A 27,411-nucleotide genomic window follows, 5' to 3' on the forward strand; every position below is an offset into this window, starting at 1 on the left:
TACTTTTTGAAAGCCAATGTGTGAAGAACACATGATACATTTTTATCAAGGTCAGAGTACATTTGATGCGTTCAGGATAGCCTTGATAGAGAGAGAGAGAGAAACCTTTTATTAGCTTATACCCACTACCCAGTCAACAAAATCGTTAGCAGGCAAACGTTTTTTTTTACTTTGATTCAACTTAAGCGTAAGTTGAATCAAAGTAAAAAGGACTGATTTGAGCTCTGAAGCTGCACAGAAATAAACATATCAATAAACGTAAGGCGAATGTAGCAGTGGAAAATTTTACAAGATAGTGGTTCTTGTTTCTGATGACAATCGCACACGTGGCTTAGGTTGTAGTGCTCTACCTTTTCCCGGAAGCTTGTTAGGGGACGGGCATTGTATAGTAATAATTGGGAGGGCAGCAGTGTCCTTAAAAACCTCATTTTCTCCCAACTCCAGTATGCACGGGTCGCTGGCAGATCTGGCGAACACTCTTGAGTTCTTGGGAGGCAAGTCAGTGGATGGGTCCTCAGCCTCGTTGATGGGCTTCATTGAGTCACTGCTGGTGTTGCGACTTAGTTTTTCTTCCACTGGCTTGTCATTGATTTCAACGTAAAATCTTGAACGCGAATCAGTTTTTCGAAAAGTATTGGACGAATGCAACGGACTTGATCTATTTTTGTTCAACTTAAAAGGAGATTCTTTTCGGAGATCTTTGCCCCCACCTTGCGAATGGGAGTGATGTTTTTTTACAGCCGCTTGCCTGTGCTGTTGACTTTCATTGGCTACCGAAATGACGTGTTTTCTTGGCCACGTGGATGATGAAGCAGCCTCTACATCTCCATCACTTGATGTTGATGGCCAACGCATGTCATTAATGCTGGATTCGGAAGATGACAGATCAGCTTGGTTGCTGACAGGGATAACGAAATTGTCTGTGATGGCTGCAATTAATTGCTTGGTATGTGGCCTTGCAGTTGCATGATCAGAGTGAGCTCTCCAAAAGGCGCCTGTAAATAAATTGATGTTAGTTTCGTAGTCTTTACTTAAATCACGTTTTGTTTGCGTTGAGCATCGTTACATGTTTATAACGTTTCGAATTGCATCTCTGCGTGACTGAAATCATCAAGGATATCCTGGCGTTTATTCAATCTTACAAACCTGAATCAGAATGATTCCTCCTGTGACCTTTGACCCGTGTAAGCGTCTTCCATACTTTTTGCCTCAAGGAATTGTCGCTTTCGTCACTTGAACTTTCGCTAGAGCGAGTAACAGAAGATAAAGAGCTGTCAACAGACTTCTTTCTGTGCTTCATTTCTGGTGTTGACCGTATACTTTCCGAATCACTTTTATCCTCTGATGCTTCCTCATGCTTTTGTATTTCTTTGGACCAGGAATAAAAACTGCTTGTCATCCCTAAGTGGCGGTAAAAGCTTTTCATCGGAGATGAAGACGAAAGGGGCGTGGAAGTGCTGGCTGCAGCTCTTCTTGGCCGTTTTTGCTTGTTCAAACGTGGAAGCGTTTGGGTTCGACTGAAAATAAACATGATTTTTAGTTGTTTTTGTTATAGAAATCACTGAGGGACCAGAGTTGGTTTGGTTTTGAATCTTTATCCTCGAACTGACAAAGCCTTGATAGGGTATTCCTGGTAATTTCACATACTTGTAGAGGCTTTCGACGCAGGGCCGAGCGATAATAATTGTTTTAAAATTAAATTAAAGCATTCTCAAGCTATTCAAAAACCCAGGCACAAGTTTCCTGATTTATAAAACGTCCGATTCAAACACAGCAAAAGCTTGCAACAAATTGGCTGTTTCTTTCGGTTTTACTCTAAATAAAGAGCTCTTTCATGCAATCTGCTTCCGTCGTTCAAATCTTGCTTACTTTTCACGTTTTTCTCTTGGGAACTCTGCTCCTTCCTCGACTAAAACAAAATTATATTCTTTGGTAGAACTGTTCATGGCGTAAAACACATTTCCAGTTTCCGGTATAACAAGCTCTGGAAAATAAAACGGCCAGATCAAATTATGAACAACGATCTGATAAGAGTAATTTCAATATGAAAAAAAATTAACTTTTGCTCCCCAATGGTTATGTAGTAGCTTACTTTGTTTTCATCCATCGTAAACAATAGCCTTACGTTGTAATCGTGTTACGTGCTAATACTATAGCCTACAGTATTAACATAGCCTCTACAGAAAATGCTGCTTATGACCTACAAAATCAAAATTATCAATCATGCTTCCAAGACTTACCTTTGTCATCTGGCAGAATTTGCATTAGTTTAAAGTTGCGAAGGTCTTCATTTTTCAAGTCGAACAAACCGAATGCTTTCTTCATGAAGGCGGGTGAACGGTCGTTGGAGCACAACTAAACGCAATGGTCAAAAAATTAATAACCTACTCCATCAATTAGAACGATAGCAGAAGTTTGATGTAAATTAAAACTGTTAATTGCTGGAAAGGTGTTTATAAAGGGGAGAAAGAGACTTTAGATGAACTCGAAGGCTGCTCGATCAGTAGCCTATGCTTCGAAATAGCCTATTCTTAATTGCAGCCTGCAATAAGTCTATCACTGCCAGTTTTTATAAGATTAGCAGAAAAATCGAACAGGTTTCGCTGCTGAAAAACTTAATGAAGATTTGTTAAAAAAAAGCTTTGCTTAGAAAACAAGCTAAACACAAAACAAGATTTTTGCAAGCACTGCATACATTCATTTCTTTTGGTTCTTTCTCAGTGATTTCGTTTTCGTCACTGGCTTTCTTTATCACTTGAACGTTGATTGTTCTGCCCTGCATAACGATACAAATGGTAAAGTTAAATGCTGGTCCAAAGCTTTGTTACCACTTTAGAAGCTTATGTGGTAGCTCGAAAGTAGGCCAAAGAATCAGTTGCAGACTACCTGAAGTTGCGGTTGAATTTAGGCTTGCTGTAGGCATACGTTTGAATAATAATATAATCGGCCGTAATTAAGGGCTTTGAGTTTGACAAGTGAGATTAAGGTTTTTGGTAGACCTTCCTGCTTTTTCCGATGTTATTCGTTAGGGTTTGCTCAAAAAACTTAAGTGTTTGAGACAGATCCAAAGCCTTCTTAAAGCAATGTTTGTACGGTACCAATAAGACGAAATGCCAGTCATACAAAAACCAAGTATTTTTCACAATAATTTCACAAGCGAAGTCAGGTTAAAGCGCAGAACAAGAGTCACCTCAGCACAAGGAGTCTCCGTTGTAGCATGACCGTTAGGCCTAGATACTGTAGATTCGGAATCAATCTTGCTGAAAAAAAAACAAAAAATGTTAAAAGCAAATCATCAAATTTAGGCTCTATCTATACTAAATAGGCTACTAGATCTTTCAGAAAATTTGGAAAAGTGAAACGTGAGTCGACATGATGGAAATGAAGTTATAGGCCTAGGCTGTTAAAATGCCATAATCACGTAATCAGTGACAAGATAATCAAATTACTGTGAACTCCACACATTGACCAATGTTTTAAACAGTACTTACGTTGTCTCTGAAAGTCCGTTACTAGAGTTGCTCACGTAGCTGGCCGGAAATGACGTACAACTATTGCCGCTTGAATTAAAGCCACCGTTGTGGCTTGAAAACATCCTGCATAAAAGAGACGAAAGACAGTTACAAGCCTTTTTCGTTTCATCCCGTATAATCAGCAGATTTCACGCACGCCACTTGCTCTATTGCGTAAGTTTCCGCACAAATTGGTGTGCTTCGCGGTCATGTAAATTTGAAATGGGGCAAAAACTCAGTTTTGCCAGATATGTTTCGACAGAGCTCGATCAGCATTTATGTAAAGTTTGCAAGTACGAAATGTTCTTAATATCAATCGCACTAAGATTGGAATTACAACTCACTCGGAAGCGGCCTGACTTAAAGGAGTTGCGGAAGGGGAGAGGGGAATGAAATTTGGAGCTTCGATCTCTTCTGAAAGCTGAATTCTGAAAGAAAATTAAAATTTTAAATTCGTCTACCACTAAAGTTATCAAATTTTGTAAGAGGACGTGACTCCACATAAAATCCAACATCAGTACCAAAACTAGGTGTACAAAAAAATTCAAAAAGACTGTGTCCATGTCATACGTATGTTATAATTTTAACCAGAGATTGGCTATATTTGACAGCAACAATTACATTTCTATAAACTTTCCATTAAGAACGGTAATTACGATAATCTACGAGGAAATTGGAGTTTTGTCACTTTGATTGACAGTCACGGTAACTAGACTTACGCTTGTTCGTCGGTTGGTAACGTGACAGAATTGAACCAATCAAAAAAGCCGGAATCAGTGTCCAAATGCTGATAGCTGCGGCATGATGCTTGCCATAACTGAAGCTGGGCCAACAATTCAAATTCCTTCCTCCTTTTGTCAAAGTTCACCAAGCCTTTCTGCAAAGCCCAAACATGCAATGTGATAACAATGCAGTAGGTGAATGGTTTCATGATGATATTCATAACATGTTTTGAACGTTGCATTTAGTTTGAGCGTGAGATCGGTAAACCATTATGTAACGTGGTTTTTTCTGAAGTAATTTAATTTCCATCCTAAAAACATTTACAAAATTCAATTTTTTTTTAATTCAGACGTTGAAATAATGTAAAAGTGACATTTCTTTTAGCTGGAAAGGTCGCCGTACTGGATGCTCTTGCAAGCGGTTGCAAATGCAGTGATCAGATGTAACCTTCGCTTCATCTCAGCCTTCCCTTACCTCAATGAAATCAGGCTTGGCAGTATCAAGATAAGTAAGATCAGACAGAAAAGAACCCAGATAGGGCACAGTGCCGTGCATGATCCCAGAGTGGATGGCTTGTTGGCGCCGTGTAGTGGCATCTTTACGTACTCTGCTGATGGAACTTTTTTCGGTGTTTACTTTTGCAGTACCAACCTAAAAAATACGAAACAATGGATACTCTTAATCCAATTGTGTTTTGTTTAGACCCATGGATATTATCCCTGGCAACGTAGACGAATCTTGACAGGACTTGACAGAGATTGGAAAGAAGTCGGTTCCATATCCACGAAGAATTCGTTGCTGTGGTAAAAACCTTTTAATGAAAGTAAGATCGAAATTGACTTTCTTACTGACCTGCCTTTTTAATCTAAATTTCCACCACTGAGCTTAAGTATGGTACCTCAAAACAATATTCTGAGCAATATTTGTCCTACTGTGTCTTGAAAAGCATAGGGTACCGTAATCCTATGGAACGGTTTGGTTTGCATTCAATCGTTGAGGGTTGTCATGTTTGTGTTTTAGCATCAGATATCAAACAAAAACGTTCATCTGTCCACCAGACAGTCCGCGAACTTAAATTAGGGCAACTAACTGCGCAGTAGCTTAATTGTGAGGGATGTAGAGTAGGCTACAACTGTCAATTTCGTTTTCTTTGAATTTCAAGTACCGTAGGTTTAAGTATTGTGAAAGTTTCTTTAACTAATCAAGTAAATTTAAAGCGAATGAACCACAAAATATTTTAATTTCACACAACCTTTGTTATTAGAACTTTAGATACCTTTTTGATCAAATCCTTCATGTTGATCTTACTCAGCTCCTCCAGCAAGCTGCAGTTTGCGTTTGGAACTTGTTGCCAAGTCCTCTTCAGACGATGGATGGCATGAGTCTGTAATCCAGATGCAATAGCACGCAAGGAGGAGAAGTTCTTCAGCTCTCTGCACTCCTGGAGTTTAAGATGTTTGGTTTAGACAATAAGATTACAACATCAGCAAAACTAGCTCAGACTCCGATACGGAGGATTACCAAAGCATGTAAGCGAAAATCACATGGAAGGTGAAAAGACTAAAAAAAAAGAAAATAATGAAGATTTGGAATTGTGCAATAAAAGATTAGTGACGTTGACATGAAAAGCAGAAAATATGAATCTGTGAAAGTGAAGGAGGGAAGAGCAGCAGATCGACCACAAGGCAAACAGTTAACCAGCCTAACTAGAATTTGTATCATGTGTTTCGAATGACGTGGTAGGCGATACAAAATTTGACGCATGCACTCTTTCAGTAAATTGTGAGTCAGCAAAGCCACATCTTGATACAACAGAAGATGTGTCGCGTTTTTACAAGTGGTGCGATTGATAGAGCAAAATTTCCTTACAAAAGTTTGAATGCAATCGCTTGAGACGTAACTTATTCACTGTATTTTTTGGATACTCTTGAAAAATATTTTTACACTTTTGAAAAATAAAACAAAAGGCTACTTTCCATATGATAGGCCTACTAGTTTAGTGAAAACATGTGATTTAACTAAAAGCAGACCAAGTTTAAATCACTCAATGTCACAAAAAACTCTAGGAAAACGTTAAGCCTGAATTTCCAAGTAGCCATTTTACCTGAGCCACTTCAATCCATTTGCATATTATTTTGGCTCTTTGTGAGGTCTTCAAGCCTGGGCAAAGACATGTGCCCAACACACAAAACACCACTTTGTTAAATTGGTCTATAGTTGCTTTGACTGTTGCCGGCTTGTCTTTGGTAGATCTCACGGCGTTAAGGCAATGATAAGGAACAATGCGCAAGAACAGATTCTAAAAACAAGAATAGATTTGTAAGTTTATCATTGGACATCTACAAACAGGTTTACACCAGAAAGATTTTTAAAAGTGATATGTTTTAAATAGCCTACGTGTTAAAAGTGCATTATACCGTTGCACATGACCAATAATATTTTAAAATTCTTTTTTAAGGATGCAAAATTTAGATTCAAAAGCTAAATAGAGCGGACTGCATATAGGCTTAGCCTACGTCCTTTTGAACAAAAACATGTAAATCTGTAACAAACAAACGACTACAACAACCGACAAGCAAAATTAAATGTTTTACATTTGTGTATCAGCTTTTGTTTCAAAAACTTATGCAAGTTAAGCAGAAATAGTTAAACGTGAAGACTCCTGCATGCCTGTAGCAGGTTTCAGTATAAGCCAGTAACGATCATTACAAAAAGTAGGCTATTTTATCTTCATTTATTTAATAATAACTAGTTTGATCACATGTGCAATTGTATTGTCTTACCGCATCCATCACGGTTAATTGTTCGGCTATCTGTTGCGAAGACAGGCGGCTGAGAAACGTTTTTGCTGCTTCCATGTTTAAAGATTCTTCTTCAACACAAATGTCTTCCGTTTCATCAAGTATATCGGCAAAATGGGAAGTTGTAAATATGCCTATGACCATAAAATATACAAAAGTTCATAATGACAGGAATTCATAATTTCAGATTAGGGTTGTTCAATCCATGATTTAGTTGCCAAAGTTGGAAAATATTTTACAATCAAGTGTTTAAGTAACATTTCAATGAGGGTTGCCAGAGCGTTGCCGCCACGAGCCGTCGAACCATCAACATCGACACTTCACGCTTAATCATTAATTCAGCTACTGATGCTAACGCAGCTGTTGCTTTAGGTCGAATTGTGCCGATGTCAATGATCAACAATGTGCAAATATTGCAAAAACAAAAACCACTCCCTTTCATTTAAATACGTGCAGTACTTGCGGCAGCACAGAAAAACTTGCAATATTGGCATAGTTTCGTTCGAAGCGACAGCACAGAAAATTAAGTCTTTGAAAAATATCCCCCCCTACAAGTTTTATTGCCTCAACAACAAATGCAAGCTATTTGATCTCAACACGTTTATCTAGAATTTGCTGACTAAAACATATCCAAAGTATTGGTCACAAAATAAAATACATTAACACCGCAAATAAGCAAGTAACGTTGAATCAAAAGCGTTTTAATGAACATGTTACAAACAGAAAAATATTATTGAAAATGTGACCGGTAAGAAGCGTTGTTGTTTGTTCTCTGTAATGCATCACAGGCTCATGAAAGTCTTGCACTCTCTTCTTGCGTAGCTTTCCATTTGGAAAACAACTAAGTTGAGGAAACTCATCATAACTTTAAAAAGAAGAACAATCATCACATACTTTCACTAGCTTCCTCTTGTGATCCCTTTACTTCAGCGGATTGAAGTTTTGATTTTACGAAAGTCACGAAATCACAATCACTTTCAGATGGAGTAGATGGTTGACATATTTGATTCTCATCTGCCTGATATTCTTCTGCAAGATCTTGCAACCTCTTCAGGAGGGAGTGGTGAGGAGGATCGTAAAAGTCTTCTTTGAAATAGCGCTCCAACCAAGTCTTAAGAACTCTCACGATGGAGCTGCAGAATAATGTGTGTCACATGATTGGGAAACTTTCACATTTGAACAAAAGTCTCAGAGTTTTTTTCCAAGTAGTAACCAAGAATAAACAAAATTGTAATGTAATTTTTTTTTATCACAAGAGCACGACACTAAAAAATTGAAAAGGCAGAGAAAGTTTTCGTAGAGAAAGTTTTCAGCAAAAGGCTCAGTTCATGTGCATAACTTTTTCGATGTAACAGTGAATTTACGGCCAACCAATGGCATCATCAATTACTCTTCAGGTTCCTTTAAATTAAAAACACTTGATGATAATAGCAATTGAAACACAACAAATTGAGCGGTTTAGCTTACTTTAGTGTTGGGCTTCTTTTTTCAATGCTTTCTTGCTTGAATTTTTCGCCCCTGGAAACAAATCAAGTAAATGTTTAATATAATTAAAATAAGTTTTCATGCGGCTTTGCATGTAAACAAAACTAACTGCAGCAGCCTACGTAAGCTTAGTGGGTCAGCAGTCTGAACGATTCTATTTATGTATTCCATTGCACACTCAAAGTTGGCAAGCATGCTCAATTTATTCGCTCAGAAAAGATTGTTGCCAAATATACAACCAAAAGTTACAGAAACAACAATTGCAATCGCGATGCAAAGCGTACATTAATGGCATCAAAGGCACTGTATCTTTGTTTTTGTTAAAGCTGCATTCAGACCAATAATAATGGTATGGTTTATTTATTGTTGCTCTACAACAGCTAAGATCTTTTAGCGACAGGGCTCATTTTTAATTTCATATCAGGTTTACGAAGTAATCACATTATTTTCTCTGCGTTGTGCAAGAAACAACACAATCGGTACCGTTTTTAAAGTCTTCGGTTTAGCCCGACCTGGAATCGATCTCAACCAGCACCACAGCCGAAACTACACGGCCACTGAGCTGGTGCATTCAGACTACAGCAATGTTGTTTTCAAACAATGCATTTGCAACTTGAGGCGCTCTACTGACTGTGCAATGTGCATTGCAACACAATACACGCTGGCACCAGGTACGCTCTTGGATTAGAACTTTTATTGTTTCCTGGAATGCTGGAAATTCCAATTCAAGTTGTGCGCGGCAAAGTTACGCAGTCAACGCCAACCGTTGATGGATTAAAAGGTGAAAAATGTCGTCGTAATTGCATTCGTTTTGTAGCTGTAAACGCCTTGTTATTGCGCATTTAGCGGGGTTGAAGAAGCCCGGCAACCGTTTGGCGCGCAAGTAGAATTATCAGGAAAGTGGTATCTTAATTGCTTGGATTTGCAAACTGGATTACTCTGAGCGAACTATTCCAAAAAGTGACTCACTCAAAAATTAATCATCTTGGAACAAACTGATACCATCCTCACAAAAAGTTTGTAAATCATTTAGAACACATCAGAACAATTTTGCACGGCAAACTCCAAAACAATACGGAAGTCAAACTCAGCATTTACGGCAACAAGTCAAAAATACAGCTATCAAACAAAACATTACACATTCTTTGATAAAAGCGCTTTAAAACTACACATTATTTACAGAAAGACCATTAAAACATGCCCATCGGCCATCGTACAATCAAAACCACGGTTTTATTAGATCTATAAAACAAGATAAACAAGACTAACAGTTCTATTGACAGAGCCTCTGGTAAAGCTTACTTATGGTGCAAGCCTGCACGTCAATTCTTCCAAATTACTTTAAATTTTTCTTGCATTGCAAACGTTGGACAACGTAAAAGGATGATTAATGTTTAACCTAGCTAGAGTTATGTAACTGGAAGAACGAACAGGGAAACAATAGGTGGTAAACCAATGCAGTTCTTCCCACTGGTGGAGCGGTGGCATAATGTAAGAACTCATCAAACTGGTGTGAAAAGTTAGTGAAAACCGCACAACTTCATGAGTTAAAAAGAAAAAATAGGTAGCTGATATAATAATGATAAACCAACTAATTTTGTCAACGTTAGCACAACTGGACCCAAAAATACATTTTTAATTTTTATGTACCTTTCCAAGAATAAGCTATCACTTGACTAGCGTCCAAAAGGTTTTAAGGCCTCGTTGTTATGATTTATAAACATGGCAACCTGGAGATGGTACGGTTTAGGTTGCCAATCTTTAAGTAGCCATGTTTATAAACTATTTTACAATTCCGCGGAAATGTGAAATGGTGTTAGAAGCTACTCGATCGAAATCTTAGCTAATGCAACTTACTCTTTAATGATGAGGTTTAGTACTTCAGCTGGAGTGGCAAAGGATCTGTATGTTGCTAAAAAGACTGTCAGAAAGTTGCGTTCTCCCCAATCGTCCACGAAAAACTTGCACAACTGACCAACTAAGTACGGCAGTGTAGCACCTTTGATGTAACGCACCTTTTGTGTTTCCCAAAGCAAGCCGTTTGATATCTGAAAAACAAAAATACTGTATGAAGCTTTTGCTATTATGAAATAAACGCATGGTATTAGTCGTAAATCAGTCTAAACCTCATAGTTAGAACAAGTCGAAATAGACATTTTTTAGCAAATTATGGTAATCTTCCTATGACTTAGCAGAACATATTTAATGTTTAAAACCATCATGGTAATTTCTGAATACCGGCCAGCCTTACTTTAATCTTACCATTTGCTTCAAGGCAAAGTTTGTATCTGAATTATTAGAGAAAAAAAACTAGCAGTTAATTCTGCAAAACTTCAATGACTTCCGATTTATCTCAATTTTCTTACTTCTTTCTCTGGCGAATGAGCTTTTTTTATTCTCTTTAACATCACCGCGTAAACAACATCCTTGTGGTGTTCCTCTCCCCATTCTCTTTTATTCTCCTAAAAAAGCAAAAGTTGCTGAATTTGTTCAAATTAATAATGTTATTGTTCTAATCAGGAACTGCAGCCAAACTCAACAACACGGAAAAACAGCACTTTTCTGACCTCAAACCGCATCAGCTGATCGATAACAAAAATGCACATTAACAACAAAAACAAAACCGTAAATCACAATGGATTAAGTTACACAGCTATGCCAGCTAAACAGATGCGTCTAGCATTACAATACCAAAACAACTGTTCATGCGTGTTTTATCAAGAATTGTTCAAGTTTGCTTGCGTGTTGCCTGCTGATACTGTATATCGTATATTCCAGCTGGTAATTTTTTAGGCTGGGCAAGTGAATGGCAAAACTAAAATGAAATGCTCAGATGTCCTGCAATACAACACTTGCTCACACAATGAAACGGACCTTGCCAAAAATGGACACCGGCTGCGACGTTGTCGTCTTTCGCCGCAGCACAGATGCCTGAGACTTTCTGCTGCCACGACTGATGACGTCACAGTTGACGGTGACGTCACGACGACGAGACTTTCTCTTCATTTTTTGCCAGCGAGAAATAATCTGCCAACAGCAGGAAGAGTCTTCTTCTTCTTGGATGTTCACAGTGTGAGAATGGATCTTGTTTGTGGGGATAATACAAGAAAGTCTTCTGGATGCAGGGGAGTACAAGTCACTTTCACTTATGACTACGGGATGGGTTTTATCCGGAAGACTGCATGAAAAGGATGTGTCTCTGTGGAGCATGGACTCAGGAGTGGGAGGTAAAGTGGGGGAGAAAGTGTTTCTTTTGGCAAGAGGGAGATGAGTGGGCCTCCTGATTGAAAATGGGAAGGACATATTTTCCCCATGATCAAAATGGATCTCTTCTCCGCCGGAAATAGCTTCCAATTCTATGAGCATTAGGATCGGTATTGATTGCACCTTGAACTTCCGATCAACAATTTCATTTCTATTGCAGCGTAATCATTATTACGTTACCGTATACCAGTAATCTAATCAACACGTTACATAAGAAACATTCTTTTGGTTCCTGCGTAGTTTTCATAAAATTCTTCAATTAAATTTTTTTGTCAATCACACAGTATATCTATAATACAGCAAAATAACTTCTCTTCTACAAGTATACTTTCTAAAAACACAATATGTTTATTTCCTTTGGAAGCGCTCAGCATGTATGAAATTGTACATCACAAAAATTTATCATATTTCTGCATTGATCAAGCAATAGGTCTACTCTACCCCCACGTTATAATCACTCAACCTGAACAAACAATCCCATAAAAAATTACCGTAATTTTCTACACTAATCGATGCTTTGCTGGAGATTTGTTGAAAATGACCGTCCATTTATTTCAAACACAAATTCTTAGATGGTTATCAGGAAAACTATGCCTTTTTAGCGTAATTGGATAAGCAAAAAATCTTTACCACATTCGCCAAAAAAATAACGTCGCTGTACATTTAATAAACGCAAAAACTATAAGTTCAAAGGATTTGTTGCTACACCAGATTTTGTGAATTTGTTATATATTTTTCAACAAATTACCTACGAATGTTACATAAACAATCTTGTTGGATAACGTTTTGTAAATGTCACAAACCATAAACTGTTCCACGGTGTTATTTATCCGTTTTCCCAAATATTGCAAGACATTTTTTTTTAACATCTTGACCTATCTCGTGATCACGATCACAAAATCATATCACGTGGACACTCACATCTCAGATAGCAGAGATGCCCATTTTTGTCGATTCAAAGTTGATGTAAAACAACCAGGCCCGGATTTAGGGGGGGCAGAGGGGGCAGTTGCCCCGGGCCCCCCGACTTTTGAAGGGCCCCCCTATGTGGAAAAAAATGTGATTTTGTGTTATTTTTTTCCTTTTGGCTTTTAAAGTTTCTGCAAAATGCTGTGCAGTACTGGACTGATGCTACTGTAAACGTAGAGACGGTTTTTCGCGCCGTAGGCGCAAAAAATTTTTTTGCACGGGGGCCCCCCGATCTAAAAGTGCCCCGGGCCACCCATCAGCTAAATCCGGCCCTGAAAACAACGTGTATATGAAAACATTTGCTCCCTTCAGTTTTCAACACCAGCAGACACAGCCAATGAAACTAGGAAAACTACTATGATTCAACTTTTTTCTATACTTTTCTTTCTTTGCTATTCATCGATAAGAAACTGAAAATCCAGCAACCAAACTACAATGATTCTTACTTGGCCTCACGAAAACACAAGCGGACAAAACAAGCTTAATCATAATATTTTGTGCTTATGCCCTGTTAAATATTTTTACGTAGGTTTAAAACACCAAATTTGCTGTTCGTAAGTTTTTCGGCTAACACAACCTAGGAATACTGTTTTGCTGCATCAAAAGCAAATGAGACCAACTTAGACAGCAAATCAGTCGTTTTGTACATCGATTTAACGTCTAAATGGAAATAATGTAATAATGTAAATAAGTTAAAATAATGTAAACAAAACGCCTGATTTGTTGTCCGGGACGCAACAAGCCACTGATTTTACTACAAAAAAAGCTGCAAAATTTTCCTCTTCATTTCGGTGAGATAAATGTCTTACAGGAAATGGATACCTCACTTATCAAAAACTACTTTTTCTATTCAACAAGATACGTTCTTTTGGTGCAAAAGAGAAACGTATCTTGTTCTTTAAGTAAACGCCTGGTGAATATTCTCATTCAATATTTTTGCTAAGTTTTATCTTTTGCCTAATAGCTTTAATAACTGCATTGTTGTACATATCACCTTCCAAAAGCTGTGCTCAGTGCTCACTCTTGCTGTCTTGAACGAAACTAAACTCTGCCCAGATTGTTGATTGCTAATAACTGTTTGCTGAGGTTGCCACAATGCAACTGCACTCTGTTAACACAAGGAAGTTCGAAGTTGGTCAATTGACTTATTACTTCCTTGTCCTACAATTGTTATTAGAAATATCATTGACTGTCAATTCCACTGGGAATAGTTGAAGCAGCATACACTTTATCGAGTGTTACATTTATATCTAAAATCCTCGGGGAGGGTGTGGAGTTCTTTTTTTCCAGCAGCTTTGCGATGTACAATTGTTTATTGTTTGTTTTGCCCAAGGGATTCTGCGCAGCTGACCTCATGCCAAAAGCGTTGTGACTCAGAAACAAAAAGCACAACAGAGTTGAAAACCTTGCTAAAGCACTCGTGTGTGCTCACTCAGTCAGAAATGGACAAAATGATAAGTTTTAGGTTCATTTGTTTATCATCATTTGAAAAAGCTATCATCACAGCCGCAAGAACTTTCCTGTTATCACAGCTCGCCTTAATACTTTCAAAATACACTCAAAAACTCGCTGAATGGAAAAACAAAGTAGGCTACAGAAAAGATTGTTTTTTTGTATTTATACAAAAACTTGACGCTATGCTATCAAGACTATTGCGCATAAAACATGATAGAAAAAAAACTAAGCTTTTACGAAATATGTTAGCTATCATGTTTTGAAATATACAAAATACGTAAGTAGTCTAAACGACTGTATTGAAACATTGTTAAAATAATATATTTAAATCTCCATGCTTCCAATTTATTATATTTTCATATTTTCAAGTAGCCTACGCACTTAATACAGTATTGTCGCTTGGATCAAATCCCAGTCGTCACAACTCGCATTGACTTGTAAAGAAAGATCCCAGCCAAAGAGCTAATGAATCTGTCATTTCTGACGCTGATATTCAAGAAAATAACTTTCTTGATCACGAATTAGCAAGCAACATTCATCAATCTTTTTGAACACAGCTTATGTTGTTTTTGATGGTAATTGATGGCTTACGTCTGAAGGCGCTGCTAAAAAGGAAACAAACTTGCCCTTATAAATCGATACTTGCTTTTGAAAGTGCAAACCAAAAATCAACCTATTTGCTACGTTGCATTAGCCTTAAATTGTTGAAAAGTCTGACTCTGAAATTTCTTAAACGTGATTCTTTCCACGCGTCGGTTCTTACCGTTGGCTCAGAAACATCCCTGTTGTTCATTCTTGACCTTTCCAACAAAGGTTATTCCTAAGATTCATTCCAGTTGCGTTGATAGGGGTTGGGGTATTACTTTTAGACCTGGGGGTTGGTGGTGCTTTTTCACCTCGGCCTGGTATGATTTTAGAGGCTCGAAACCTTTTCAGGAGGTCCAGAAACTAACGAAATATTTTGTTTTTTTATACAGTGTAGTACGTTTGCATTCAGTCATGGACTTCTAAATAGTAGCACCTGGACTGGAAACTAACTGGACAACATGAGGCCAAACAGTTGGTACAACAGTTGGCCAACAGTGGGCCAACAGGGTTAGTTACTTGGCTGTTGGCCCACTGTTGGCCAACTGTTGTACCAACTGTTTGGCCTCATGTTGTCCAGTTAGTTTCCAGTCCAGATGCTACTATTTAGAAGTCCATGATTCAGTCCATAAAGAGACAACCCCGATCTTTTGGAAAAACAAACTATCTCTTTCCTTCATAAAGTTACTAATATTTTCACCGACGATTTCCCCTTCTTTAAGTGAGGTTTCTGTTTTCAAAAAGAGGTGCCTTGTTATGGGTTGGGGCACCTGGGTATCATTGGTACCGAGCCCAAATTATCCTCGCAAAGGCCCTGCTTCTCTCAATCGTGAACTAATCAGAAACAAAGGTGCGGTGAAAAATTATGCACGTGTTAAACCTTGTTTGCTCTCTATTAATAGGCATATAGTTAAAAAGCAACTAAGGCTACATTTGCAGTAGTGTACCAACACTGCAGGATTATATTTGTTTTGGCTTGTATTTTTTGGTAAAAAATGACGATATGGATATGGAATGCGGTCAGCTATGCCAGAATTCTGCTAATATTGACGCAATTTGACAACAGGTAGGCTATATTATGTGCAACAACATATGTGTTATTGTCTACAGTTTTAGCTTTTATTTGCTGTCGAAAACCTTCACTAATTAAAGGGGGGTACCTTTTCCCAATAAGCTACTTCTCTCGCAGCAATTTAAAATCTGAAAACTCGCAAAAACTAACAAAAAATTATTTACAAAAATCGCATCGACATTTTGATGCGCTGCGATTGAGTCTACTAAATTTGCTATCAAACTTGAAACACAATGTCATCAAAATTATTTCCTCATCATATTTAAAATAATTATTATCTGTACAGAAAACTTGATGTAAAAATAACATTTGCCTGGTAACTGCTGTTACTGTTAAACTTCCGCCCGTTTTTTGTTGTTAGTCATTACATATTCATCAGAACTGTCGCGCATTTCAACGAATGCGATATATCATTTTCTGTCTGCACGATTTTCTTGAACTGAATTCTGCTGATTTAGTGCATGAAAAACTATGCCATTTCTGACTTGACCAGCATCAATCGTCATAATCACTAAACCACTGCAAATACTGACATAAAACAAGAACAATAGAAAACTAAACACTACCTTTAGCCTATCGCAATCGCGTAGCGCTTTTAGGAACCTCACATCAACAAAAGAATGGTCCATTGATGCACTTTTTTTCAAGGAATGCATTAATTTTCGGTGTGGTTGGTCGTGATTGGTAGGCTGCGTTCAGAAATGCGCTAAACGACGCCTGTGGCGTTATGAAAGTTTGGTTTGGGTTCAGAAAGCTGTTTCTCAGCGGGTGCTTACGAATACAGCAACAAAATAATGCCTAGTTTGTCTCTTTGGTCAACTAATACACAAACACACCTCTGTTCTATCTGTTTGTTACAAAAACTGTCTTGTTTTGCATGATTGGCCACATTTGGTAAATGTAACATACTTTTGACAACTTCCGACCTAGTTTTTTCAAAAGACTACGTAATAAAACGATGTTGATAACAAAACACTTGTAATACGACGACTGTTCACTCTGTATGACTGTCCGCTAAAAGTGGCTAAAAGATATACAGTTTTTATAGGTTGCAGTACACTTTTTATCAAAATCCATTTTCTAAGCACTTGTAAAACTATCTACTGCTATGCAATGCATGGAGGCCCATTTAGTCTACAATAACTACTCGGGCACTGTGCTACGCCCTAAAATTCATTTCGAAAAAACGCAGATAAATTTGATTGATTTTTACTGTCAAGCTGTTTCTTACGTATAGCTTTCACATCATAGATTTGGCAGGTCTACCAAATTCTTGAAGTAACTATTTTAGTCTTTCGGATATTCACGTTTTATTTCTTATTTGCATGCACGTTTGCGGGATACTTACCAGTCAAAACAAACCTTTTGAGAAATGTAGGCTAAATTATGCATTGAATATTTTTTAATATAAAAATATAATTTAATATAAAAAATTTTATATTTGGAGAAAAGCGTAATCAATGCATTTGAGTTGCAAACATGATTGTTAAGATATCAATTTCTTTGTTAGGTATCTTGGCTTAACTATTGAATCACTAAAAATTGTGCTTTATTTTGCTAAATCCGTGAAATGATAAGACCAGCTATTTTAGCCATGCAAAGAGGATTGAAACGACAAATATCGAACAACTGACGTCACATATACTGTTTTCGCTTGCCTGTCAGGTCGTTCTAACTTGAAAGTCATAAACAAGTTCTTAAAGTTCATATATGACTATAATATCAACAGCAACCTTTTGTTTGGCATAAAAAAACACCATGGTAACAGCTAAGTCAGTTTTCCCGGATAACAAATTGCTGCGTGAAACGCTCTTGTGTATCAAAAAGTCTTGACAAATTTTGTATTTTAGCATCAGATATTGCTGCTTTAACATATCTATTTGATTATTGACTTAATCTTTCCAAATGCATTCCTGTAGTTTCTACACTCGCCACTGGTTACTGGTTGCTCAACAACCAGTTTCATAAACAAGCTGGCCTTTGCAACTGGTAAAATATTAAAACAATTCGTTTCATTACTGAGCTTGTTGTCGATTTAAACGTCTGCGAGAGAGGCGTTCTTCGAAAAACCGCAATTTTAATCTTTTCTCGATTGACATTCCAAAGACTCGATGAGCTATGTTGCGAAACGTCATAAAATTTTACTTGTTTTGAAAAACAGTACTTTTAATTGTGGTGTGACTGATGATGCCCATACATGCCAAGCATGAATTAATGAATTATTAACACCCATCATGAAGCACTCAAGAGTAAGTTTTTGATTTGGGCGTCATGTTTACGTTATTATTACTGAAAAATATTTTTGTTTTTTGCAAAATCCGCATTCGAGCTTCACCCATAGACGTGCCGTTAGGAAGCAGGCGAGGTACCACCTACCACAAAAGATTTAATTAATTATGATAATAATATGATGAATTATAATGTAACAGCTGACTCCATGGCTTTACGTTTTCATGACCACCCTTCAAACAATTTCATTCAAAGTCAAACTGAGAGTTCTAATAAAGTGAAATATCCGGTGAAATTAAAATGTCCTTTGGGACTCTAACTAGCCCATTTCACCGATAAGGCCGATCTGTAAACAATGATGAATGACACAGGCTCGTCGGGTCAGAACAGCAAAGTCTTCTGTTACCCACAGTGGCAGGTCCAGAGGGGCTGTTAGAGTGATCGTTCCTTTCCCCCAAAAAAAACAAAGTAGTTTTATACACGGTATATATAAGGTTACTTGTTGGATCGTTCCTGGCCCCGAGTATCCAAAACACGTTGATGTACACATGCACATTGCACTTACCAATGGGTAAACTCATTCAATATGCACTAATGTACTGCCAGAGAATGTGTTACAACGGATATGACTCGCTAGAAATCGCAATCAGTTCAGCAGGAAAACAAACACAACACAAAGTGCTCCCGAAAGCATTGGTAATTAATAAGAAAATAAAAGAAACCGCAAATTCTTCAAATGAGGTATGTAGCAAAAAAAAACTCCAGAACAGTTTGACAAAAACCACAATGCAACATGGTGGTATGAAAGCTATGAGGGAGTAGCCTACATTATAAAAGCCTCTAAGCCCAATTACTCAAATAACAAATCAAAGATGAAGACTGTAGTCCCTTCTTGTACTAGTACATTCTAGGCTTTAGTTTAGCTTTGACAGCTGTATCATAACGATAGCATTAATTCGAGAATGTTCTTAGTCACACACAGTAAAATAAGAGTTGGGATTGCAATCATTGACTCAAAGATAACCTTATGTTTGAAGTAGAGTTACTTTTATGTGTGTTACTTTCATTGAAATTGTATTGCGTAAGTATAAAATCATTTTTGTATCGGTAAAGCAACTTTTCACGAATATGCCTGCTAGTGACTCACCTCTGATAAGGCAAAACCAACCAAAACAGGTGGAAAATGCATCGCTTTCTTTTGAAAAGTCATTGTTGGACTATAGGTAACGTGTGGTGCCAACAAAACCATAATTACTTCCGAACAACGCTGCTCATTTTGCAAAAGAGTAATGGATCAAGACGATTGGGCTTTACGCTTGCTTAGTTGCAAAGACAACTTAATAGCTGTCTGATTAACCCACTTAATTGCGATCGGTTTCATGCCATTTGTTATAAAGGAATCTATTTTTAGAAAAATTTGGTAATCTTTCGATGCCATGCATTGCGCACGCTCCCAGTTCAAAATCCCACTGACGTAAAAAGTGCGTGTGCATTATCAATAAGCGGACGCAAATACGTCATTACGCAAAGTGACGCTCGAGGCGATAAGAAAAACACAATCTCTCACAATATGTGTAACGTAACGTGATGCTATTGGGGAAAAACCCTTTTGCAAGTTCAATATTTAAGAAAAGAGAAATCAATGGAAAAAAATAGGATTTTAGTTGGATTTGAGTGCTAAACTAATTTTAAGAAAAGACTGAAAATTAATGTCTCGCTTCAATGACACAGAACATGAAATTATTTTGCCAAAATGTCAAAAAACCCTGTAATTAACAATCTTCCAAGAACTGCAGTATGTTTCACTACTTAGCTTATCCTTACGCGTACTTAGTAGCTTTTGTGCTAAAAGTTTATCCAATTATTTTGAAACAACAGTGCATTTACTGTAAATCATATGAACAACATGTGTGTGAAGTGAAAGCATAAAACACATTGCGTGGAATGTTTTCGTCGCAAATTACTCCAAATGTTGTTGTGTACCATACGGTGTCTTGGGCATAATCATTTAAGTCAATACAATGAAACCTGATCCAGTAGTGAGTAAGAAATCAAATATTTCCATAATGTCGGTGACAATAGCCCGTGTTAACCGATCACCCTGGCAGCCTCGCTTGCCCTTTATTACAAAACCGCTCCATTGTTCAAAAACATTGAACTGGTCATACATTAACCAATTTTGCTGTATGATCTCCAACAGGACCTACAGCAAAATCACACCTACTTGCAGTAAAAAGCCTCGAGTTGCAGTTTTGACGTTGTGACTTTTCCACACCAAATCCCACATGATACAACTCATTCTTTTTGTTTCGCAAAACATAACCTATTGTTAGGCTGGTGTCACAGCGTTCTCAAGTGGTGAACAAAACAGAGGGCTACTGAAAATCAGCAATAGCTTTTTTACAAGTTTAAGATGAAAACAACCACAATGAGAAAAATACTTTTTGGAGACAAACTTTCGTTCACAAAAGTGATTTCAAAAAATCTAATTTGAAAATGATTTTGCATCGACACTGGCATGGCCGTACGCGTAGCCTAACACTGTACCATGCGCTGTACTAATAAAAATAACAGCAGCCACCTAACGTAGCTTTTTTCTACGTGCGTTCACTGCTGAATCAATCGAAACTGACAATGACTCGTTTGTTGGAATTATTTAATATTCCAGCAACCTTTGGGGGGAAAAAATGTTGCAAGCGTTTTTCTTATGTTGTGATCGGTTTTGTCAGAAAAGGAAAATTATTTTCACGAACATAGACAATTTTAGCTTCGGAAAAAACAAACTCCAGCAACAAAGAGTTGAAAATTTGACGTAAAAGCATGGACCAACTAAATTAAGTCAAAATAATAGTTTTCATCTTGAAATGCAATGATGCAGAATGACAAACGATTTTGGATGAAGGATATAAAACGTCGTTTCAAACCATTTAGCTACATTTTATCAACGTTTTATTGCGTGACTTTGTTTGATGGGCGTAGTCAAATAGTCAAATGATTGGACAAATTTTCTCATTATGTTTCTAAAGCTTTTTTTACCTACTTAATCATAGTTTGTATTTCACTGACTAAATCATTTTACATTCAGGTTAGTTGTTCTAGATTTCTATTCACTATGTAAAGCAACACGTTTTCCAAATGTCAAATAACACCTGAAACACAGTTTGATAAACTCAATACTTGAAAAAACTTGTCATGGATAATGTTTTCCTGGTATTTTGCTAATTGCTCTTGTTTAGTCGATATGTTTTAAATAAGTTCAATGGTTCAAATAGATGTAAATTGTTGTTGCTATTTGTACTGTAGAGATGAAATCCAGAATCTGAGTAGTGGAAATTTAAAAGCCAGAAGTGTTGCCAAAGCAAATTCTATTTTAAACACACCCGCCTACCGTATCGCATTGACTGTTGAATAGTTTTTGACACAAATCGTGTTGACAAAACGTATTATGAGAAAGCAAAGTTGTGCTCAGATCAACGCATATGGTTTACAGATTGCCTATTCCAAGTCACGGAGAAGAGACGCATTTCAAGCTTAAAATAGTTGTTTTTTTTTACTTTGTTTTCACTCTACAAAAATTGTATATCAACAACACGAAGTGAAAATGTTAAAAACAAAACAAAAACAAAAACTAAAAGCCACCACAAAAATTGACAAGTAGCAAAAAATACTTGGCCTAACCACCAAGCGTTAAAATTAAATAGGATATTTTTAATAGGAACATATAATAGGAATATTTGGTCCAATTATTGATTTGAAGCCGTCGATGCCTGGTTCAGGCAAGGCAATTGAAGAAGAAGGATATTTTTAAACAAAATTTCATTTGTCTGCAGCTTTCTATTGTTGTCTGATCATCAGGCTTGTCCATGGGAATGGGATTCACAACACTATCAGAATCACAACACTACTATATGCTTCCGAGACCTGGACCACCTACCGAAACCATATTAAAACTCTTGAAAGATTCCAACAACGCTGCCTGCGCAAAATTCTGAATGTCAGCTGGGAAGAGAAAAGAACAAATTTAAGCGTGCTAGAAGAGGCTGAAACAACAAGCATTGAGTCCCGCATTATTCGAAATCAACTCAGATGGTGCGGGCATGTAGTGCGAATGCCAGATCAGCGTCTCCCTAAACAAATGTTCTACTCGGAATTGGCTAAGGGTAAGCGTTCGGTAGGTGGACAAAAGAAGCGGTATAAAGACTCACTGAAGAGCAATCTTAAAATGTGTAACATCAATTATACAAACTGGGAGGAAACCGCAGAGGATAGGCTGCTTTGGAGATCTGCCACTCATGAAGGTGTTGCCACGTTTGAGAAGAGCAGATCTAAAAGGTTAAAAGAAAAAAGAATGCAAAGAAAAGAACGACAATCACACCCACAACCAACTCTCCCAAAGGATCTTAAATGTACCAAATGTTACCGAACTTTTAAAGCCAAGATTGGACTAATTAGCCATTTAAGAACTCACCGTTAGCTTTTATTTTATTGCGAAGGCCATCATCCTCGAAAACGAGGGATAGCCATCATCATCATCATTGTTGTCTGATCATCAGGCTTGTCCATGGGAATGGGATTCCCACGGGAATCCCATGGGAAATGTCCCATGGGATGGGATGGGATGGGACAGCACGAATTGCACTTCCCATGGGACAGTAGCTAGGCATTTTTATTTAAAAATATTTTAGACAGATTGTCAGAAATTCTTCTTGCAAAACTTTAAAATTAATACGATATGTTATGCTTGAATATGTTATGCTTGAATTGATTTTTTTGTATCTCTTTTTGTACATTTAATCCTATCTAGTACACATTAGACTTAAATTTCCATAAATTTAATAACATTTATTGAATTGTATTTTGATGGGAATCCCATGGGATGGGATGGGACGGGACAGGCATGAATTGCTATGAGATGGGATGGGAGAGAAAAAAATGTCCCATGGACAAGCCTGCTGATCATGATAAACGTTTCGCAGTTGAAGGCCTGAGTTGAACAACTACTTAAGTTCAACATACGACTTTTGAAATAAGCAACTTAAAATTCTTTCAACGTTGTTTTATCTTTTATTTCTATGCAAACACCAGCATGTATTATAATGAAATTAGCTGTTTTGTAAATAAAATTCTACGCGGGGACAGGCATCGTATCAACAGGGACAGGTATTGATCATCATACAACATACTTTTGGTGATAACTTAATTTCCACAAAATGTGATTTAAGTAGTTCTGCAACTCAGGTCTTCAATTGTAGCCAGCAAGCTTCTTCAAGCAATATAATTAATTAATTCTGTAAGAGTTTCCTTGTTCAAGTCACACAATTAAAGTTCTGAAAGAGACTATTATAGGGGCTGCGTTTGTTTGAGTAGAAAAAAAATCTGAGAAACCGAAACTGTCAAAACTATATTAGAAACAAAACCTGTACTAATTATTAAAAGTAGTTAGGGACTTTTACTTTATTGTAGACATCGTCTACTCTAGTTTGACGTTCGTTATGTACACGTGCGCTGTAGAATAAGGTTTTGGTTTCATTGCTTCCGTCTTTGTGTTTTAAAAAAAATAAAAACTTGGCGTCATAGGCTATAAATATAAGCCTATCTTGTGTTTCACTATCTTATATAAGCAAAGTTATTTGTTGCTGAAGCTATGTACAACTATCGGTTGACATCACAGCTATTTTTTTTTAATCTATTTACTCGGGAAAGTGAACTACATTGACCTTGAAGAGCGAAACCTGACACAGTTTATTTTTAAACTTTTCTAAAAGTGATGGGAGTAAAATTTCATCGTTTAACTGTATGAAAAGTTATTTTTTTGAAAAGGCCATTAACACACCTTTTGTGACACTGTAAACCTGGGTCTAATTTTATGACTTTTTACTGGACGTTATGCTGCTTCTGGTATTCAGTATGATCAGTTAAATTAATATCATTTTTATAAGCCCCAAAAAAAAGACAAACAGCTTTAATACAGATCACTTTTTGCTTCACTATTTGAACTACCTTTGGTGTATTAATAAAGATGTCAAATGTTGACAAAAAGTTAACATAAAAGAAAAAAAATAGAAAAGTGTTTATATGTTGTGTATATTCTTTATAGCCTAAGTCATCATTGTCACCGTTTGTGTACTCCAAGACCTACAGTATATAAAAAGTGATTCGTCTTTATTTCGATTCATCTATTTCCAAATGAATTCACTTTGACAAAGCGTAGTGGGTTGCTTTGAAGCCTATTCAATAACTAGTTCTGCACTTAGGCTAATATATATTTTCTTTTCATGAAATTTGTGGTACAGATTGACTTTTACTCACCACAAAGCATTCCTCACTGTGAACATATTCAATTGAACGAATCGAGGAGCAGAGATTTGACACATTTTTTCACGTTAATGCATAGGGTTCAAGCACACACCTAATAGTTACATCAAAAACATGAAACAGAAGCAAATTGGCTAACATATGGTCACTGCCTACAAGTATTATCACATCGTGTTTTGTAGTTTGGCGGAGTGTAAAGTGACAATAAATTATTTTTTCTTGTCAGACCCAGTCAGAAACTCAGTCCTTGTTTGCATTGAATCAACGTCTACTAGCTGAGAACATGCATTGCTCTTACCTTTTCTTCATCGTAAGCGCTTGGTGTCACATTTTCATTGATTAGTGACGTAGTTAAAGATGACATCATCACCATGACTGGGAGCTGCAGATATCTTCATGAAATTGTCACAAACAAAATTCAAAACATTTCACACCTTATGGTATAACTATTAATGTAATGAAACGTTCAAAATCAGATTCTATAAGTAAAAAAAGAAGTATGTAATTATTTCTTGTTTACCGTTCTTTTTAAGTCTCTGCTGCTCAGACTTTGTAAATGACATTTTGTTTGCACTAAACTATGCTTAGGCTACAAAAATACGTATTTTGCATCTACAAACATTAGCTGCATAACTTCCTGTAATCTTCTATTGAAAACAGAGGATATAAATTTAACCATCCTTGCTGAGTTGCTTAAGTTGCAGACCAATACAGGCATTGGCACTTTACAATCTACGAAAAGCTAAATGACAGTCTGCTGGTTCTTGGTTCAATATACAACCACTGCAGAAAAATCGTATTGCTCTCACTTTAAGCAATTTTAAATGCACTGCCAGCTTTATGTATTGTATCGCGTGTCCTTTCAACCTGCAATGAACTTGTTACTGATTAACAAGCTTCGTTTTATATGATTTGCAACTGATATTTATCTTTGTCATTCTTTCACTTGCAAAATCTAGAACTTTTCCAGGTCGTAAATGTAAGGCCAGTGAGCAAGCGGCGGGTTTGATTTGAAGTTTTGGAAAAAGTTTGATCAAATGTTGCCTTGTTGCACAGCAATATCTTGCTTTTAGGCGTAGGAGAAAAAACGAAAAAAAGCAACCAAAACACCTCGTCCTTGTGTTACCTGTGGCGTTTTGCTTTGTTTTACACATCATTTTTACTTTGGATGCGAAGACAGTTAAAATTTGAAAACTCAGTTGTAGTAAACTGCTGAGTGTCTTTGCCATTGCATTGGCGTTTGTTTGATTCCAGATCGGGTTAAGCTTAAAGTTAAACGTGGTAGATTTATTGATTGTTTTCTTTCCTGAGCATCAGCAAAGGAAACGTGTGAAGGAATAGAACATGATCGAAATTTCTATAAGTTTCTAAACGATCTTAGCTGTTGCAAAACACAAATCATGACATTAAAGTGCTACTAAAGACTAAAGAAATGTAAAAATATAAATTTATAACCTTTGGATGGGATCCTGGACCACCATATTACGTTACATAGGTTATCACGTGGCACAACATGTTTGTTCCGTCAACCTAGGGGGTAAAAACATCAAGAAATTTGCGTCATATAATATTTTTCCAACTGTAATAGTATTTGATTTTTGTAACTTTACTTTGGTGTCAAATCCAAGTAGACTAATGAACCGCTGAGAACTGGACAAAACAGCTTAAGACCTAAAAAAGATCTGATGATGTTTTTTCTTGAAGGTTTCAAGAGTCCCTGAGAGTCTAAAAAGCCTTCTACTAAACTAAAACAAAACAAAAAATATTTCCAAAGCCAGCAGGCTATGTTTTGGAACAATACTCAATGCTCAAGAAAACGTGACTAATACAGGACTACAAGTGGTTTTGCAATAATTCCAGCTCAACTTTAATATTTGGATGAAACAAACGCAGATAAAAGCACTTGGGCCTGGTATGAAATATTAAAGCAAAAGGTCGCTTTATATAAAAAGGTTTGAACTATTTTTATTTCGAAAAACTTTAATATAGGGCATTGCGGAAATTATTTGTCAGCCTACCAAGCAGTGAGGTGGCTACAAAGAAAATTTTAGGGTGGTAAAAACTACTGCTTGAAGAGTAAATAACCTATATTAATTTTTAAAATAGCAACATTGTTTAAAAATATAGCTACTGAATACAGCCAAAATTTTATGAAACGTCATTCAACATGTACAGTAATACAATGTGATTAAAACGTTGTAATAATACTAAAAACATATTTTTTGGTGGGACAAGATAAAATTTTTGGGCTGCTATTGCTCCCCCGAGCCCTCCTGGCTACGTCGCTGATACTAAGTCTATAATCCAGAAGGTTGCCAGCCTACTCTGTCCGCATCGTGTAGTAGAATTATCATTAGAAATTTTTAAAGTTCAATTAAATCGTTCTTTCTTAAACTTTAACTTTCATGATCACTGTATTACTACTTGTAAACATAAAATATACTGTATTTGCTGAGTTTACCGCTTCGACTTGCTACAAAACACTGAAGACTTTCACGTTCTCACTGCCGTGTTATTATGTTCACTACTAAAGTCGATTTCAACGGATGCTGGCTTACGTAGCAGTTCACACCTGCCATGTCATAAATAGCAAGCACATCGTAGCATGCCATAATCAAAGAGTCAAAAACTGCAACTTCGCAGAATCAGGTAGGACTCGGTTTGTTGTTTTGCCACGCTTGTTATCACGTTGTCTCAAACCGCTTTAAAAGACGTTTTCCTGCTCTACCTGTAACTGGTTATACTACAACACATAGCGACAATTATGTATATTAGCTTCCTTTGTTGGTAGTGATTCATTTTGTAGACACGTGATTTACGCAAGTAATACAGTGACGTCGTGTAGGCTAATTTAGGCCTAGGTGCTTGGCTGGCCATAGAAACTGACGCTTTCTACGCTCAGAACGGAAATTCAACAACGTGCAAATAAAGTCTAAACCTTTCACTGAGACTTTATCTTCTGCTCAAACATCAAACCTGTTGATACATTTATTTCAGAGTA

At 36.9% G+C, this 27,411-nt stretch overlaps 1 protein-coding gene across 2 annotated transcripts; it reads right to left on the reverse strand.

Annotated features, from left to right (window-relative positions):
* Nucleotides 1–80: 80 nt before the first annotated feature.
* LOC145768415 (ral guanine nucleotide dissociation stimulator-like 1) lies at nucleotides 81–24,798 on the reverse strand. 2 transcript variants are annotated; one of them, XM_082579902.1, is made up of 18 exons: nucleotides 24,709–24,798; nucleotides 10,888–10,983; nucleotides 10,379–10,569; nucleotides 8,504–8,554; nucleotides 7,931–8,169; nucleotides 7,019–7,170; nucleotides 6,340–6,534; nucleotides 5,512–5,676; nucleotides 4,710–4,886; nucleotides 4,232–4,389; nucleotides 3,857–3,940; nucleotides 3,492–3,596; nucleotides 3,191–3,260; nucleotides 2,696–2,776; nucleotides 2,241–2,355; nucleotides 1,870–1,984; nucleotides 1,147–1,517; nucleotides 81–995 (listed from the first exon to the last, which is right to left on the reverse strand). In XM_082579902.1, exons 1-18 carry the CDS (start codon nucleotides 24,781–24,783, stop codon nucleotides 286–288), a joined length of 3,150 nt encoding a protein of 1,049 aa, XP_082436028.1. In that variant the 5' UTR covers nucleotides 24,784–24,798; the 3' UTR covers nucleotides 81–285. The 2 variants fall into 2 exon arrangements, with proteins under 2 accessions (XP_082436028.1, XP_082436027.1); XM_082579901.1 differs by lacking the exon at nucleotides 24,709–24,798 and adding an exon at nucleotides 11,396–12,074.
* Nucleotides 24,799–27,411: the final 2,613 nt, after the last annotated feature.

This window comes from Aplidium turbinatum, chromosome 4 (assembly GCF_918807975.1).
Source record: "Aplidium turbinatum chromosome 4, kaAplTurb1.1, whole genome shotgun sequence".
Taxonomy (NCBI): Eukaryota; Metazoa; Chordata; class Ascidiacea; order Aplousobranchia; family Polyclinidae; genus Aplidium; species Aplidium turbinatum.